The 17,848-nt window shown below is 33.8% G+C and overlaps 1 protein-coding gene across 1 annotated transcript in view; it reads left to right on the top strand.

Annotated features, from left to right (window-relative positions):
* Positions 1-2,441: 2,441 nt before the first annotated feature.
* Positions 2,442-17,848, top strand: part of LOC142351246 (phosphatidylcholine-sterol acyltransferase-like) — a 28,997-nt gene continuing 13,590 nt past the window's right edge. The window contains exon 1 of the mRNA XM_075403391.1: positions 2,442-2,818. Within this exon, the coding sequence (XP_075259506.1) occupies positions 2,704-2,818 (115 nt within the window). The 5' untranslated portion in view covers positions 2,442-2,703. The remainder of the gene's footprint in view (positions 2,819-17,848) is intronic.

Below are 17,848 nucleotides of genomic sequence, written 5' to 3'. Positions count from 1 at the left end.
GTCTTTGTGTTCTGAGGCTCTGGTCGAAAGTCACTTTCGTTCCTTTTTGGAAAAAAGAAGTCATGTCAGTGACATCAACGGCCCCAATTGTAGGATTACGAGTTGTTGTTGTACTGTATGAGATCGGTGTAAAAACTGCATGATAAGTAATCAATCGCCAACATAAAAATCGGGAGCGGAAGTTTAGGAGGAACTATGCGAAAGGATCAAACGTAATTGAGCAGAAAAGAGTATTCAATAACTGAATGGGCGCGCAAAAGTGACTGCGATTAGTTTAAGGGTGCGTTACTATTGATCACAAAACTGATAAATTTGATGTGAACTTTACAATAATGTGACTGCTTGCATCAACTTTTTAGAGACGACTTAACTTACGCTTCTAAGCTTTTTCCTATTGAAAAACTAAAGAACACATCTGATCATGACAACGAGAACACAATTACTATTCATTTGTTTATTAAGGCCTTGCTTAGCTTCATGACGGGTCTTATTTTCTCAACATGCGGAGTTTGCAGTTTCACGGAGCGCACTACGCCATCTGAACCGGGGTAAGTGTCTATAACTTTTGCAGGAGGCCAGTGACCTCGCGGCGTGAAGTCTTCAAGTAGCCAAACCTAATAATTTACTTTAAGGTTTTCAGAAGTTTTGTTCCACTTTGACCTCATCTGTTGATACGAGATGTATTTGCAAAGAAATCTATTCCATAAATGCAAAGCTAGTTCTTGAGTGGATTTTCAAGACCTGGAAACGGTGACTTTTTGCGTTTCAAAAACACCAGGAGGGTAGTTAACTGACGCTCTTCTAAGAAGAAAGTGGTTAGGCGTGAGAAGTAGAGGATCGTTAATTTCACTCAGAAACATTTGTTAGGGGTGTAGAACTCATATTGGATTCAATCTCACTTATCAGTGTCCACAAAAAAATTATCTGAAAGGATTATAGACCCAATTACTTTGTACAGAAATAACTTAAATATCTGCACTAGGCGTTCCCAACTTCCGCATAAGTGTAGAGCCGCAGGAGGGCTGAACACGCACACAATTTTCACCTGCATCAATAAGTGTATGCTAAAAGTGCATACTATAACTTTATAATCACCATGACATACAAAACGTGAATTTCGGTTGTGTGAATTGAGGATTGTTTTTCACATTTCAATCCTATAGAAACCCACAAAAATTTTCTCACGTCTCAATTTGTTTTTAACACTAGAAATTTAAATAGCGTGTTTTATCGTACCTGATTTTTTCTTACAAATTTGGGAGCGTTTACACTCCAAACAGGTGACGATCGGAAGATGTCATCTGAAAAGATAGGGACATCTGGACCAGATGACCTCTTTTTTTAAGACATCTTCATTTTCATTTACGTAATGTCTCAAGTTGAACCCTTTCTTAGATATTCCACCCAAAGCCATCAGTGTTCAGAACAGTTTGCCACTTCAGGCCATTTTTTATCTTTGTTTTTCTGTATTTTTATGTTGCTCTGAATTAGACATATTACAATTTTGATTATTGTGCCCGGAGTGATAAAACAAAATAAACAGCCAAAACTATATTGGCCAAAATTGTACTCAAAAACAGATAGTCCAACAACGTAAAATTGCGTTTTGTGAGTTTAATTTTGTCTCAATAAGTGCATACTATAATTTTATAAGCACCCTGACATACAAATAGGGAATTTCACTTGTGTGAATTAAAGATTGTCTTTCACGTTTCAATCGTATAGAATACAATCTCTTTTTCACAGGAGAATTTAATATACCGTGTTTTATTATACTTGATTTCTGCTTATAAATTTGAGAGCTTTTACACTTCAAACTAGGGATGATCTGAACATGTCATCTTAAAAGTTAAGGACTTCTGAACCAGGTAACCCCTTCCTTTAAGGCATCTTCCTTTTCATCTACATAAGGTCTGAAGTTCAGCCCTTTCTTAGATATTCCACCCAAAGCCATCAATGTTCAGATCACTTTTACGTTATCTGGTTGAAATTTTTGGACGGTTGTAGGTATGGATGACAACGGTACAGGGACTAATTTTCTTGTAGTGTACTTCAGGCGGGTCATCTTTCCAACAGCCGCCTGCACGGGCAATTTTGCACCTATTCAATTAAATCTCACACATCGGAAACGAATTTCACGTGAAAATCAAAACTTCTGACAAATCAGCCCACTTTTTTCTTCCGCATTCCAAGCTCAGACTAAATAGACGTTTATATCTTGAAAGGATATTCGAAACTATACCTTTTGAACCATATCAAAACAAAGAGCGAAACTTTATCAACCTTTTAATCCCATAAACACATATGAAGATTAAACTGACATTTAGATAGATATTTAGTAACGTGAACATTGTTCTCGTTTATTTATAGCTTCAGAAATGATCAAACATTATTTTGTGTTCAAATTTTGAACAGTATCTTAAGTGGTATTTTGTACTTTGAGCGTTCGATTAGCTAAACTTCAAATATGAATAATTATGTAATATTGGCCTATTATAACTCCCATTTACGTAATATTAGATATTGGTAGGCCAATACTAATATTTCACAGCGTAACGTTTCAAATTTGGGCTGATTTTATAGTAAATTTTGGGAACAAAGCTCTCTTTTGAGTTAGATTTTATCTTTTGTTATAGAAATAATTTTATACTTATAACGTTAGCTTCCCGTTGACCTGCAAAAAACGACAGGATATTTTCGGAAATGACCAAATTTAGTACAAATTGCCTTAACGTTGTTCTTTTGTTCGCGTTGACATCTGAACTCTTTCCCTTAGTTTTCTGTGAATCAATTCTCCACCCATTATTATTCATGCCAGGTAAATAATATTTTCAACTAACCTATCCTTTCGTTATTGATTTTGTTAACTAAAATTCCTTTTTTTGCTTTTTCTACAATTAACATGCGTTATAAGATTTGTTCAATTAGTGTATGACAAAATAAACTTCATTATGTTTTGTTGAAGTAATGCAGGCTTAGATTTAAGTTTTTGTATACAAGGTAAAATGGCTAAATGAGGAACTATAAAGCGCTGATTAAAATATCTCCACAATGACTGGGTTTTCACAATTTCTATGAAGGTCTTTTGTCTGAGTAATATGAAAAGAATTTCAGGTAGTTTTTAAAATTAGTCTGAAAAGGCTTCTCTTGGGAATAAAAATTTGCCCGTTAGACAAATTCCGAAAAAGGAAGGTTCAGTTAGTGCTCGTTAGTAATGATAATAATATCCTAATATAAATTTTATATAGTGATTATTTTGACTAAAAATATGGGTTTTTTAATATCAGTGTGCAACCCGCGCTTTGTGTGGCACGAATAATATTAACAAAAATATTAACGATATTTCCCAGAACTGCATCAAGTTAACTAAATTAGACGCAAGTGTTAAATGCGAAAATACCTTATCAACCAAAATCTACCTTAAAAAGTCAAGGGAGAACCGAAATCTAACAGAAATTTAGACTACATTTATAGTTTTTACCTCGCGGGCCATGGCCATGCCTCAGCGGCCCGTGGGACTTGATATGAAACTATCACAACCGAACAAATTATCACGACCGAAATTTAATTTTTAAATGTGGGTTGATTTCTATGGGTTTTTTTTCCTTGGTGTCTTTTTTTCACTATACTCGCCGCTTAAATGGGAGTATACAAAGAGCGTTTAGCTTTGATGTTCTAAAGATAAAACAAATGGAATTTAAAATTTTATTATAAGAACAGTTTGGGTGGTATAATACAAATAGAGATTTAAGTAAAATTGATATCATATGTTAACATTATTTAATAACCAACAACAACTGTTGGTAACTTAAACGGAAACTGTTTGACAACTGTTGAACAACTGTTTGATAACAACTATAAGACTGCACGATTGAAGAGCGAATATTAGCTAACTAACTGATTGATATAAAAATGTGCTTCCTATATATAGTCAGTAATATGGGAGTTAATTTGCCATTTAAAAAGTGGGATAAAACTCCCCTTTTTTATTTGGGGACAAAAGTTCCCTTTTTATTTTTGGGATAAAAATTCCCATTTTCAGTACATCTCAACCGGCGACTAAGTTGGTTTTATTGTGACTGGCTGGATATACAAGGTTAGATAGAAATTTATATAAAATTTACAACAGTGTTTATAACAAACAAAATTTAGAGCAAAAGTTTTTAGTTTTGGTTTCCTTCGAGTTCATTGATCTTATTTTAAAAAAATTTAATTCGATTCAACAAATTTGCGTTTTTCTTCTTTTCTCGTAGGAAATTTTGTTCGAGTCCTAGTGTGTAAGTGTCTCTTTCATTGTTGAGATCCGCCGTTATAAACGGACTGTTAAATTCTGTTTGTCGAGTGCTATGTTTTTTAGGCGATATCTTTTCAGTTTCGAATTATAAGATTGAATCTTATATATATTTTCTTCGGGTAGTATTCTGTACTGTAGGCCCCAGTCGAAATTTGGGTGTCCTCGGAATTGTCTATTTCTTGTTCTTTCCTCATTGAACTTCTGCCTTTCTAGTCGTTGACTCATGGTGAGGATTCATGGTTGGATAGGGCATACTTTTGGTGTAGGTTTTAAATGTGTAGCTGTTGGGGCAATCGTTACTTCTGTCATATCGATTTTTTTCTCTCCTCTCCCGGTATTGAGGTTTTGCATACTTTTTCCTGGTGTCGCTTGTAGTGGTTGTTGCTGTGGTTGTTCCTTTTGATGGCCCATCAGTTCTTCAAAGGTGTCTGGAAGAATGAAGTCATCTAGATCCGACATGTCATCGTCACCTTCGTAACCCAAATTCTAAAAATAGAAACAGCATAAGTGTGTTTTATGGATAAGATCTTTATTTATATACAAAACAAACTAATTATTTGTGTTTTTTATTCGTATATATTTCTTATAGTCATTATTGCTTTTAGACGGGAGAAATTTGATTATCTCCATTTTCTTCATTGTTTTCACTTCTCTCATTTCTAATTGCACTATATAATGGGTGCGGAATATGTGGATATAAATTAAAATGCGTTTCTTTCATTTCAGTTACTAAATGCTCAGCGTCATCTGGCTGTTTCTCATTGGTTGTTTCCCTTTTAAAGATAGAAGTCATAATAGAAGTGAACAGAATATTGTAAGTGGCAAATAAAATGATTTTGCCAAAATTAACAGAAGCTCCAGTTATTTTATGTATCTGTAGGGCTTTTACAATTGTTACAACAATTTGGATAATAAATTTCACGAAAAAAAGCTGCAAAATAATTTCCGCATTGCTCTAATATAAATTGTGTATAACCGAACATTTCCATATAGCGGTTATCAAAGAAGTTTGGAGAAAAAAAGAGTCTAAGTAGACTGTTCTCTTTGGATAGTTAAGATAAGGTCTATCCTCACTCTTAAACTTATCTTGTGAAACAACAAGTTCTTTAGAGAAAGTTTGTATAGCATTTTTCAGTTCGTTGTTAAATTTAATTCCGCGCCAAAATTTCTTTAATTCTTGATCAGTAAATAAATATATTTCATCGCTGTCCTGGAATTTGTATTTGGTTAATCTTTGTGGAGCAATATTAGGCTCAAAAACAGAAGGTCCTTTGACTCTAGTTATACCTGGTGTTAGTTCAACCCAGGAGTTATCATCTTCAATATCTAATTGAAATAAATTATCGTGTTTGTCTACACACGATCGTTCTTCGGCGCTAGTATACGTCTTTCTAGTAATTGGATCAACGAAATGTATTTTATTTAGATACATTAATGTAATTCTATTATAACATTTGTCCTTTATTTGTAATGTTGAAAAATATTGTGGGCAATGATTTAGCCATGCAACATTATCGTTTATTTCTAGGAACATTGAGCGATTATTTGTTAGTAAGAATCTAGCCATGCGTGAATTACTATGTGAATAGACTAGATTTGTTCTTTTGATTGCACGTTCTAACTCACAATCACTTTTTATCATTTGTAAATATAAAAGTTGTAGTCTTCTTATATTAGTATATTCGTAATAATCAAATTTCGTTCCCATATGGGCTTCATAATTTATTCCTGATTCCAAATCAACACTTGGTTCTCCATCTCTGTATGAAGTCCGTTTTAAAAGAAATTTGCCTTTTGTGCCATTTATATAAGTATTTTTTACAACACTTGAAATTGGTTTTTTTGCTTTTCCTGTATCCATATCGAATCCTCCTTCGTAATATATGTATAAAGAGCTATAAGGAGTAGGATTGACTATTTTGTTTGAGTCACAAATTGACTGTGGATTGTTATAAATCTGAAAAATGAAGGTATTTTGTGGCTCTTTAAATGGTTGCGCACGTCTAATAACAGCTTCTGTTGTTTCAGGCTCAGCTTCATATTCTCTTACTATATAATATTTTCTATCCATTTGTATCATTTTTACTGGAGCTGTGTGTAATTCTTCTATTATACAATTTTCTCTATGTTCCCATGTAAATGCATATGGATCAGTTGATCCACTATCACAGCCATTTTTGTTTAGGCTGCAAGGCAGGGGAATACTATAGTGGTTATTTACCGTTCCATCTTCTAAATTTACTAGTAATTTAATATCTTGCATATATGTCTCGTAAGTGTCGTGATAGATCCATCCTGTTTCTGTGCACTCATTACTGTATTTATCACTTATATCGCCATTATTTATTACTGTTTGTTTCTTTAAATTTTTTTTAAATGGAACTTTGTGAGTGTTAATAGTTGCAGAGCCTGTTTTCTGAGCTTCGAGACATTGCTCGGCAGTTAATTTAATATCGGAGCTAATAGTTGCTTGTGTAGCGGATAATTCACTATCGTCAAAGGTATCAGAATACCACTTTAGGCGTTGATGTGTAGCTTTACACATAGTGGCTTCTAATTTAGTATTATAATTGCGCTGCATAATAGTAGCGGTTGCCTCACTTATTTTAGTTTTTTCGGTCTCGATATCACACGGAGCTATTTTGTTTAATTAATACATTTTATTAGAATCCATCTTAGAGCAATCGAAGTGTCCTACTTTTGCTTTCTTTAGAGTATTTTTAAATTCGGAGTCTGCATTCGCTCCATTAATTGATAAGGTACTCTTATATTGAAAAGATAGAAATTTGCTAACAGTGAAGAAAGAAGAATTATAAATTTACTTACTTCAATTATTTCGTCCAACACTTCTGGATCGGGCTCGGGGAACTGAAAGCTGGTTAGCTCAACTGTTTGTTGCTCTGAATTCATCTTAATATTCAATTATGTTAGTGAAGGTATGAATGCTTGAAGGGATTTTATATTCGAAGTTGAATTTCAAGACGACGAATAGACTTGACGTGTCTTTCACTAGAAAAGTCTCTGTGGTTAAATCGGAAAAGAGGAAAGTAGCGTAAATAACGCTTAAATCGTTAGCAGGAAAAAAAGTGGATTTCAATTTGGCTAGTTTGCCGTTGATTCTTATAAACATTTAGTCGTTGATAGAGAGAGATGAAGAAGAAAGAATGATTTTTGGTGTTTTTGCTTCCCTATTTATACTGTTGAAAATGGGCTGTTCCATATGTCTCAAATATTCCCATTTTTAGTGACGGTTTCGTTCTTTGTTTTGGCTGGGAAGATTTTTCCATTTTTCATATCAGTTTGTGTAATTTCATTGGTTTTCATTTTTTTGGGAATATTTATCCCATTTTTCTATTCAAGTTTTCGTTTTTTATTGGTTTTCAGAATTGGAATTTTTATTCCTCTTTTATTTATAAATGCTAGGATTTGACTGGCTAATAATAAAATCATTTTGTTCTGTAAGAGTGTTTACGTGTACTAAATGTTTTATTTCTTTTTATCTTTTAAAGCGTCCCATGGAATAGGATCATTAAATAACTTTGTAGCAACTGCTTGTCTGCCTGACCTTCTGGGCTCAGTGGGGCATAACTTTTCATTTACTGATTTATTAGCTAGTGGAGTTGTAGGTTGTGTAGTAATGACTTGTGAACTACTCTGAAAATTAAAGGGACTTAAATCATGTGCTAATGATTGGGGGGAATGAGGTGTTTGTGGATAACTAAGAGGCCCTCTTGGATATGGAGTAGATGTATGCTGGGGCCCAAATGACTTACTAAGCGAAGTAACTTGTTGTTGTGTATTAAATAATGTTCGGAGTCCTAATGTGTCAATGCCGGAATCAATCGCAGGATTATTGCTACTACATCTAGTAGTAGTATTAGTAGAAGCAGTAGTAGTGGTTCTACTATTTGGGGATTGCGGTGGCGTTTCAACATTGTTGAATACTGGCTAAGGCATATAGTTAGTGCATATTAATACTAGGATGAGTAGTATTAAATTTGTCTATGTAATGCCTGTTATTGTTATCATAGAATTGTTCGGGTTCAGCATATACAGTAGTATAATCGGCAATAAGGGGTTGTATTTCTCTTTCTTTCGGAAAGTATTCTACTATATGATTTCTATGCACTACCCTTTTTTGTTGTGTCTCCTCTCCTTGTATTTCATATGTTGTATTAGTTATATGTTTTGTAACAGTGTATGGACCGGACCGAAGTGATCGTAGCTTCTTAGATATAAGTAGGCTTTTAGAATGACTCTCTAGTAGAACTTTGCTTCCAATACTGGTTGGTCGTCCGAGTTTAAATCTACTTCTATATTCGTGGGCATTATTTGTAACTTGACAACAAGGAGTATAAGTGTTACAATATATGTTCTTAAAATCTGTCTCACGTTGTAGTTCAGTATTCGATAATCTGTTTTGTAACAGATTATCTACCTTTCCCTTTTTACACGAATTTTTACAATGTGTATGTGACGGCATGTCTTGACAATATTGAGATATACAATTCTTCTTATTATCCCGCAGTAATCCTAGTTTAAGTGAAATAGGTATTTGTGGTTTTATTCCGAAAAAAATCTTGTACGGCGTATAACCAGTACTATAATTCAGTGCTGTATTATGCACAAATGCAAATCTGTCAACAAATTTTGCCCAATTGTTTCCAGTAGTGTTTAGAAAGTGCCTGAGATAGTTTGTAAGGTACTTATTTTGGATTTCTACTTTCCGGTTAGTCCAAGGGGAATATGCCGTTCGGGGCCTCAGTGTAATTCCAAGCTCAAAAGTCCAGTTTTCAAAATCACTACTCATAAAGGCAAAACCATTATCATGTACTATTTGTTGAGGTATTCCGAGGCTGGTTATAAATTTCTCCATTTGCTTTATAGTCTCGTCAGAATTAGCGGACTAAACAGCATATACTTGTACATATCTAGAGACAGAGTCTACAACTACAAGACAGTAGTGCTTGCTAATACTAGAAGGCCAAAAAGGTCCTTTGTGGTCGATATGTATAGTATGGAAGGGAGTTGTCTCCAATTCGCCCCATTGCTGTAAGGGTGCTTCGTTTAAATCATGTCTTTTACTTTTATTTTTTTGACAATCTAAGCAATCGTGGATTAACATTGTAAGCCATTTATACGTTCCAGGCCAATAAAAGAATCTGGATATATTATTTAAGGTACTAGCATCGCGACGGTGGCCACTCAAAGGGTTACTATGCGCTAGCTCGAAACACTTAAGAAAAAGTGAAATAGGAATACATATCTTTAGTTCGAACGAACCGTTCTCATTAGGTTTATTGTAATACAGTAGTTTATAACTCTCATCTAGTAGTAGTAACTTATATATACTTTTGTAAGCTTTTAGTGCTTTACACTGTCGAGTCAAATAGTAGTGTTCAGGTTCGTTGCCTGATTCTATCCATTTCCGTACTATATGTAATACAGGGTCTTTTCTTTGTTCTTGTAGTATAGTGTCAATGTCTAAATGTGCCTTTTTAGCAAATTCGGTGCCTTTTTAGCAAATTCGGTCGTTAGCAAATCGGAGCAATCTGATTTAACATTCTCGTTATGCAGTGCTGTTGAATCTATAATAGTATAATTCTTTTTACGCTCTTTGTAGATTTCCTTTGCCTTCTCTAGTGCATGTATCAATGTTGGATCAACTAAATTATCTATGACGTCACTAAATCCGTCGTCATTATATCCTGAGTTGTCCAATTCTACTAAATTACTTCTTCTTGTATTTCACTATATATATTATCCGGTTGTTTATTATCTGTGAGCTTAACTATTTGATTTAAATTTTTGCCAAATTTGAAATAGTCGGCTACATTATGTATAGCATTACAAGAATCTGTAAACCCTTCGGGTGCGTCTGATATACTAAAATCATTTTCTGATATATTAATTACTTTTCTTGTTCCACCTTGTACTTGTGCTAGTATAGGATAAGAATCGTTAGACGAGTTTGTTTTATCCTCTTTGTGCAACACAGAGTAAGAGACTGGCTTTAAATCCGAAGTGTAAAAATTGATATCTTTAGTTAATGTTTTATGTTCAATCTGAAATTTCTTTGCTTCCTCTATTGGGACTTGTCTACTCAGTAAATCGGGAAATGCCAAGTTCTTGCCTTCAGTGTATATAATTTTCAAGTTCTGAAATTTAGTTAGGACGACTTGATATTTAAAAAATCTGTGCGAAAATTGTCCGCGCCTAGACCATAAGAATAGTATTGGCCAGTGATCGCAAAAGAGATATATAGGAAATGGAGAGCCTTTTAAATAGAATTCGTACGTTTGTAGTGCGGATATTATTCCGCATAATTCTCTATGCTACGGGAACATTTTCTGTTCAGCTTTGTCGAATACTCTAGAGTTCGCTGATACAACTCTCTTTCTATCAGGGAATTGTTGTATAAGTATAAAACCAGTTCCTAAGTTAGACGAGTCAGCATGTATATGAAAGGGGTAGTTCGCATTTGGAATTGCTAAGGATATATCATGTGCGAATTTTTCTTCTAATATATTGAATACTTTCTCGTGTTCTTCTTCCCATTTGAAATTTACATCGCCTCTTGTTATATCGTACAAGGGCTTAGCATCTATATGGAAATTTACCACATAATTTGAGTAGAATCCCATTGCTCCTAATACGCTAAGGAGATCAGTTTTTGATTCCGGGTTCTTTAAATTTTTAATGTCGTCAATACGCGATATAACTGGAGAAAGTGTATTTTCTGATATAATGTGTCCGAGGAACTTTACTTTGCGTAAAAAGAACATTGTTTTATTCGGTGCGGATTTTTAGTTAGCCCTTTTTAATAGAGCATGATATTCCTTTATTATATTGAACATTTCTTCTTTAGTATTAGATTGTAGTAATGTGTCGTCAATATATGTGATAGCTTTCTTTTCTTTTATAAGAGGTCCGAATGCATAGCGCATTAATTTACTAAAGAAGTTGGGTAGTGGTTTTAATCCGTAGAAGCCGACTTGATAAGTATACTGTCTTCCTCCTATTATAAATCCTGTTAACTTTTGTGTCTCGGGAGTTAGTGGCACTTGATGATATGCACAAGAAAGATCGCTGCTTGTAAAATATGATCCATTTACTCGGGTTATTAGGACTTGTAGTGGTTCTAACGGCCAACTTGAGTTACTAGTGTCAGTAATAGAATTTAGGTAGCGAGCATCTATTACTAGTTTGACGTAATCCTTCTTGGGGAGGATTATGATTGGGTTAACGAACCAGCTATTCATATCGTCATGTTCATCTAGCTCTCTTATAATTCCTGCTTCTATTAATTCGTCCATCAGTAAATCGAGTTTATCCCTTAAATGAAAGGGTATTTTACTAGGCCTTTGCTTTTTGAATTCGGCATTCTTAGTTAGGGGTATATTAAATTGTTGCTTAGTACGGCCAATATCATATTTATGATGTGAATATACATCGTTGTCTTTAAGTAGTATATCTGCAAATCGGAGGAGTTCGTTCTCAGTTAAGTCGGCTTGTGTAAAATCGAATTTTTGTAAGAATTCCGTTTTATTGAAATGAGTATTTTGTCAAGCATGTACATTCGTAGTAAATTTATCTATTAATTCCCTTACTTGATAAACTGAGCGGAATGTTGGAAATTGTTCTTTTGATTTGGGTTGGCATATCCTTTTTGCCTCTTTAGAAAAGTCAGTTGTAATTTCCTCCTCGTTTTTACATTTTTCTACTAGTTGTCCTGCGGATAGCTCCATTATTTCGGCGATATACTCGTCAGTAAGAGGACGATTTTCTATATTATTTAATAATTGTAGTTCTTTGCCACTATTGTATACAAAAATAGTTATTCCTGTGTGCTTGAAATGTTCCTCTAAATCCTTAGCTATTCTTTTCCATAATCTGAGGTCTCCGCCACATGCTATCTTAGGCATAGCAACACATCCTATGCCGTCAAGCATAAGTGTCTTTTGTAGTTCGCAAAATACTGAACAAGTTCTACTTGCTTCGTATGGGGGAGAGTTATAATATTCCTTCATTACAAGGCTATATATCATTTGCTGACTATACTCATCTTGAAAATGTATTATTTCGTGGTCTGCCTCATTCTCCGATCCAACACTTTTAAAATATTGTAGAATATTTCTCTTTAAGTTGGGATATCTTTTAATAAGGGAGGCAGTAAATCCGTTGTCTTATACTAAGTCTCTAGATATAGTATGAATAATAGGCATATTGGCGTCGAATATTGAATGCTCGTCAAAGTTAATATTACTAATGCATTCAGCGGTTAGATCAGTGGATTCGGATATAGTAATTGTAGTTGTATTTAGCATAAAACAACTATCAAGCTCTTCGCATCTATTGATAACAGAATAAGTGAATTCGTTACAGTCGCGAATACTATATTTTTGTGCGTTGTTTGTAATGTCACATATAGTAAATCCAATTATCTCTTTATTTAGTGTAACTTGATGATTTTTGTGGTTTTCAATAAGTAGGGGAATATTTTTTTCTTTCTTAGTACAAATAGTATTTATAAAGCACAACTCGGTTTTTACTGTAGTCATATTAGGTACAAAAGAAGTGCCTTTCGGAAAGATATCTTGCTCACTACACTTATGTTTGTAAAGAAATGTAGACTTAGGTGGGATATATATAGGCTGATGTATTATCACTGCGTTCAATTTAGAGACATGGGGGTAGTTCTTTTCATTATTTAGCGAGCCATAACTAAGAACTCCTTTATCGCTAGTCTTCAGTTCTACTGCCGGAATATCAAAGTATAGTGCTTTAAGAAATGTATGACAAAAATCGACTCCCAATAAATTAGAATTTTTCTCCTCAGTAACCCATACTCTATGATTTGCTTTATATTTTCCGTCTTTATCAAAGTATGAGGTTAGTATAGTGTAGCCTATCATGCATATTTCAGAACCGTTATAAGTTCTTGTTTTATTGCCTGAAGTCTGGATGTTTATTTGTTGCCCCAATTGATTAAGCTCAATAAAGGTTGGGTAATTTATTATAGTGCATGTTGACCCTGGATCTATCATGAATTCTATTTCTAAGCCACTATGTTTTTTATTGTCTCCGTTAGCAAAGTGATATAAGTTCAAGAAAATTCGGGCTTTTGGATTTGATGTGCTATTCTTATTTTTCGGAGACCGTATTAGTTTAAAGGAAATAAATCAGAGATAGCGTCACAATAATCAACATTGTTTTCTTCTTGTTGAATACAACGAACATTGTTCTCACTTTGTGTATTATAAGACTTTGGGTCTTGTTGTAAAGTAGGCCTTATATTACTATGCGCTTGATTTCTATTGAATTGGCTGTTTTCACGCTCATAGAATTGTTTAGCAGCATATTCATTTTGCCGAAACAAATTTTTACGGGGAAATCTTTGGTCATATTGCATATTTTCATTAAATCTATTGCCGTACTTGTAGCTGTTTTGGTTATTATAGAAGGAGTTTGGGTTTTGAGCTCGATTGCTATAAGTATTATTTCTACTATTGTATTGATTATTATTCCAAGGGCCTCGTCTGTAGTTATTACTAAATGTAGGCTTGGTTTCTTTTTGCTCTAATAATTCCTTTCTAATCTTTTGCACCTCGTCGTCTAACTTCTTTTTGTTACATGTAGAAATAGAATGTCCGTGACTTCAAAAATATTCACAGAATCTAGTATTATCGGCTCGCCCCTTTATAATTGGGTCTCTATTAAAGTTGTTTGTACTTTGTATAGCACTAACTTCGTTGCTTTTTATTAAGCTTGTGAGTTCCTTAATTTGAGTCTCTAAGGATGATATTTTGTCTAATGGTTGTTTAGCCGGATTCTCATTAATAACTATACAAGTTAAATCTTGTGTAATTAGATGTTCTTTTAAATCATCCCAACTTTCGTTGGGTTTCTTGATAAGTCGTTCTTGGGCTTTTCGCTTTAGTGATGGGGGTTGTAGTCCCTTATAGCAAAATCAATATATTTTTGTTCTCTCTGTCTAGATTGTATTACAGCTTCTTGCGCTCTATTAGTATTAGCTACATTTGTTAAATCTTCTGGCCAACCTTTATCAACAGCGTTCTTGACTCTAAGAAAATAATTCTTTTTTAATTCACCTTCTTGTCTCGAAGCATTTTCTACTTCTAATCTATGCTTAAATTTATCACGACCGTCAGTAAATCTATCAAGAAAGTCGTCTTTAATATCATTTAAGACTTTAGTTTCGTCGACAGTATTAAACCATTCCAAGGCCGTATCGGTTAAAAGGGACCCAAATTGCGATCTCTGTCTATTTTCATAACTCTTTTTCTTATCAGGATCAGTAGGAACAACTCCTAACGAAAATTTTACGTTTTGATCATCAGAATTCCAAAAGTCAAGAGCACTCTGACTTGGATCGTTACCTGAAAATGTAGTTAAAGATACATTACTCTGAGAAATAGCAGCATCAGCCATTTTTGTTTAAAATGCTTCGACGTTGCCAAGTTTTATTTTATCTAAAATAAGTTAAGTATTTTTGTAAGAACCAGAGACGACTTTAGATAGTCTAAAGATTACGTCCTCATGGTACAATTTATTTTTATTTGAGAACTTAGAAATTTTTCTAAGTCTTTTGTTGAAGTCAGATAACTGAAGAAAGATAGAAAATTTTAGAAATAGCTGATACAATTTTAACATAGAATTTAAAACAGTGTTTAGTTCGACTTATTTAAGTCAGAACATAGAAATGAGACAACCTGGAAATTTTTCCTAAGTTTTTTTGTCTCGCAGCAGATTTCATTTAAGTTAAGGGTTAAAGTTAGAGTCTTTAGAACATAGAATTTACTAACCTTGAGTGAGCCTCACTGGTCGCACCAATTTATACTCGCCGCTTAAATGGGAGTATACAAAGAGGGTTTAGCTTTGATGTTCTAAAGATAAAAGAAATGGAATATAAAATTTTATTATAAGAACAGTTTGGGTGGTATAATACAAATAGAGATTTACGTAAAATTGATATCATATGTTAAAAATATTTAATAACCAACAACAACTGTTGGTAACTTAAACGGAAACTGTTTGACAACTGTTGAACAACTGTTTGATAACAACTATAAGACTGCACGATTGAAGAGCGAATATTAGCTAACTAACTGATTGATATAAAAATGTGCTTCCTATATATAGTCAGTAATATGGGAATTAATTTCCCATTTAAAAAGTGGGATAAAACTCCCCTTTTTTATTTTGGGACAAAAGTTCCCTTTTTATTTTTGGGATAAAAGTTCCCATTTTCAGTACATCACTGGACCTGAAATTTAGGATTTATTTTGCCTGAAGTACCCCGCATTGTGGGTATTAAAATAATTCTACGCATCAAGCGCAAGTTATTTTTATGTCCGTAAAACCAAAACGATATTCGAATAGCTTTTTACGGACATGATCAAACCCCGACTTAAAATTTAAGTATCGTTTTATAAGATCCTATACAGCTATACATGGAAATTAAGTCGGGGTGTAATCATCTTATTTCATTCCTAACACAAAGGTAATATGATTGAATGATTGAAGGGCGAATCAGAATGGTAACATGTTTGTGGTGGTCGCCGGCAGAGTCAAAATATTTAGAGTAAAACGCCAATAAATAAGAATCAAAAACTTAAAAATTTCATTTTCTCTTTTTGGTCGATTTTAAACACAATACTTGAACGGCAATAATTTAAGAAAATGCTTATGAAAAGCGTAACAAAGGTCTATGCGTGCCCCTGCCTCAGCCTCCCTTCCTACGTCGGTAAAAGGTTGCTGCCATTGAGTAGGCAAGTGGAGCGTAGCCCCGCCACACGGAATAGATAATCAGGCGCTAACAAATCATAAATATGCTATCATTTCTTACATTCGTTGTGTTTTAGTTTCAGCTAGTCAGATTATTTGAAGTATCAGGCTTAAGAATTCGGTTGCGATTTTCTTTTTCCTCATTTGACTCCGGGCATCTTTGGCTCTAATTTGTAGTGCCGTTGCCATTTGAATGATTTTCTTAATTTCAACAAATGATTAGATAACACAGGGTAAAAAATAATCAGGCTCTAAAAGGTGAAGCCAGCCTACTTAACACAGGTTTTTTGTCGAGAATTATCGAAAATATCAAAAATATCGAAAATCAACAGTCTGAGATGTGGGGAGTAATAGAAAAAGGACAGCTGAGAACAGTGTATTGCTAATGCACTGCATACTAAAAAGCCTAATTTTACTCCGCTGCGATTACGATAAAACACATATTAAAAAATAGCCGGATCACCTCAGAATTTGTGATATATATTTATATTTATGCATTAATTTATTTACACATATTTTAGTACATCTGACCGAATATACAACAATTGTATAACACACAAAAAACCGTTTTCTTTTTGAAAATAAGCTGGAAGATATATCTAGCAACCCACGGGTCTTATTCCCTGACGTACACCAAGCTTTCAGCTATGTTGCTTGCTATGGCCACATGGAGCACATCGCATAGAGCAATCTGTTTTTGTCAATTATCAACAATTTTTTGATTAAATCAATCTGCTTGCCTCTTGGTTCTGTCTTTCGAATATTTTTGACGCATAGTTTGCTATAATTTTCTTAACAGCGACCAAAGAAAATAACTTAATTTAGAAAATGATATCATACCTTAGAATAGCTTGAAGTGCAAGACGAACCAATGCTTTGTGGTCAGAAATTTAATTCGGAAATCTTACTCCAGAATTTTTCAATTTCATCTCATATTTTTATCATGATTTTTAAAATTGATTTTTTCCAATTTTAACTTTTCTAAGTAATGCTGCTTCTCAAAATAATATTTTCTGAGCAAAAAATTTCCAAAATTTTGTTTTGCGTCATTGCATATTATTGCCGTAAATGATTTCGTCGGCTCAGAGTATTTTTTCCAGCTTGCATCCCGAAAATGCTATCAATTGAATGTGTCCACATATTGTGTAATTTTAATTTTTCGACAAAAAATAGTGCCATGTTTCTTATTCCAGTGTTTCTGTTATTTTCTGGACACAGTGTTTTCAGTTGAACGCTTAACATCCAATACGTTAATTCAGCTATTGATAAAACATAACTCTTTGTCATGAATTTATCCATTGGAAAATTTTCTTAAGCGCAATTTTGACTGCATTCTAAAATAAGTTAAAATAAATTGACCTGAAAAAAACGCCTAATTTTCCTGAACAGTTCAGGAAGATTTGTCTGAATATTAAGGTTTTACTGCCTGAACTTTTACCTGAACTCACCTAAATTTTACCTGAAAAAATACATTAACTGTTCAGGTAAATTGTACAGTTTAAGTAATTATACTTGACTTGTACCTGAATTGTAGATGAGTACAATAAAAACTTTATTTTAGGTAATTGCACCCGAAATTTTTCAGATAAAAATTTACCTGAAATGTAGTTCAGGTATGTCTCAGGTGCCTGTACACCTAAAATTCACCTGAACTTCCAATTACCTGAACATGGTTTAGAGTGCACAGTGCTAGCAAAAATGAGTGATTATTGACAATGATGCCCTATCAAAACAGCAGCTATTGAT

The sequence above is a fragment of the Convolutriloba macropyga genome, chromosome 12, assembly GCF_964194025.1.
Source record: "Convolutriloba macropyga chromosome 12, txConMacr16.3, whole genome shotgun sequence".
NCBI classification, from domain to species: Eukaryota; Metazoa; Xenacoelomorpha; order Acoela; family Convolutidae; genus Convolutriloba; species Convolutriloba macropyga.
Note: the sequence above shows the minus strand (reverse complement) of the source record. Positions and strands in the feature narration are given on the sequence as shown.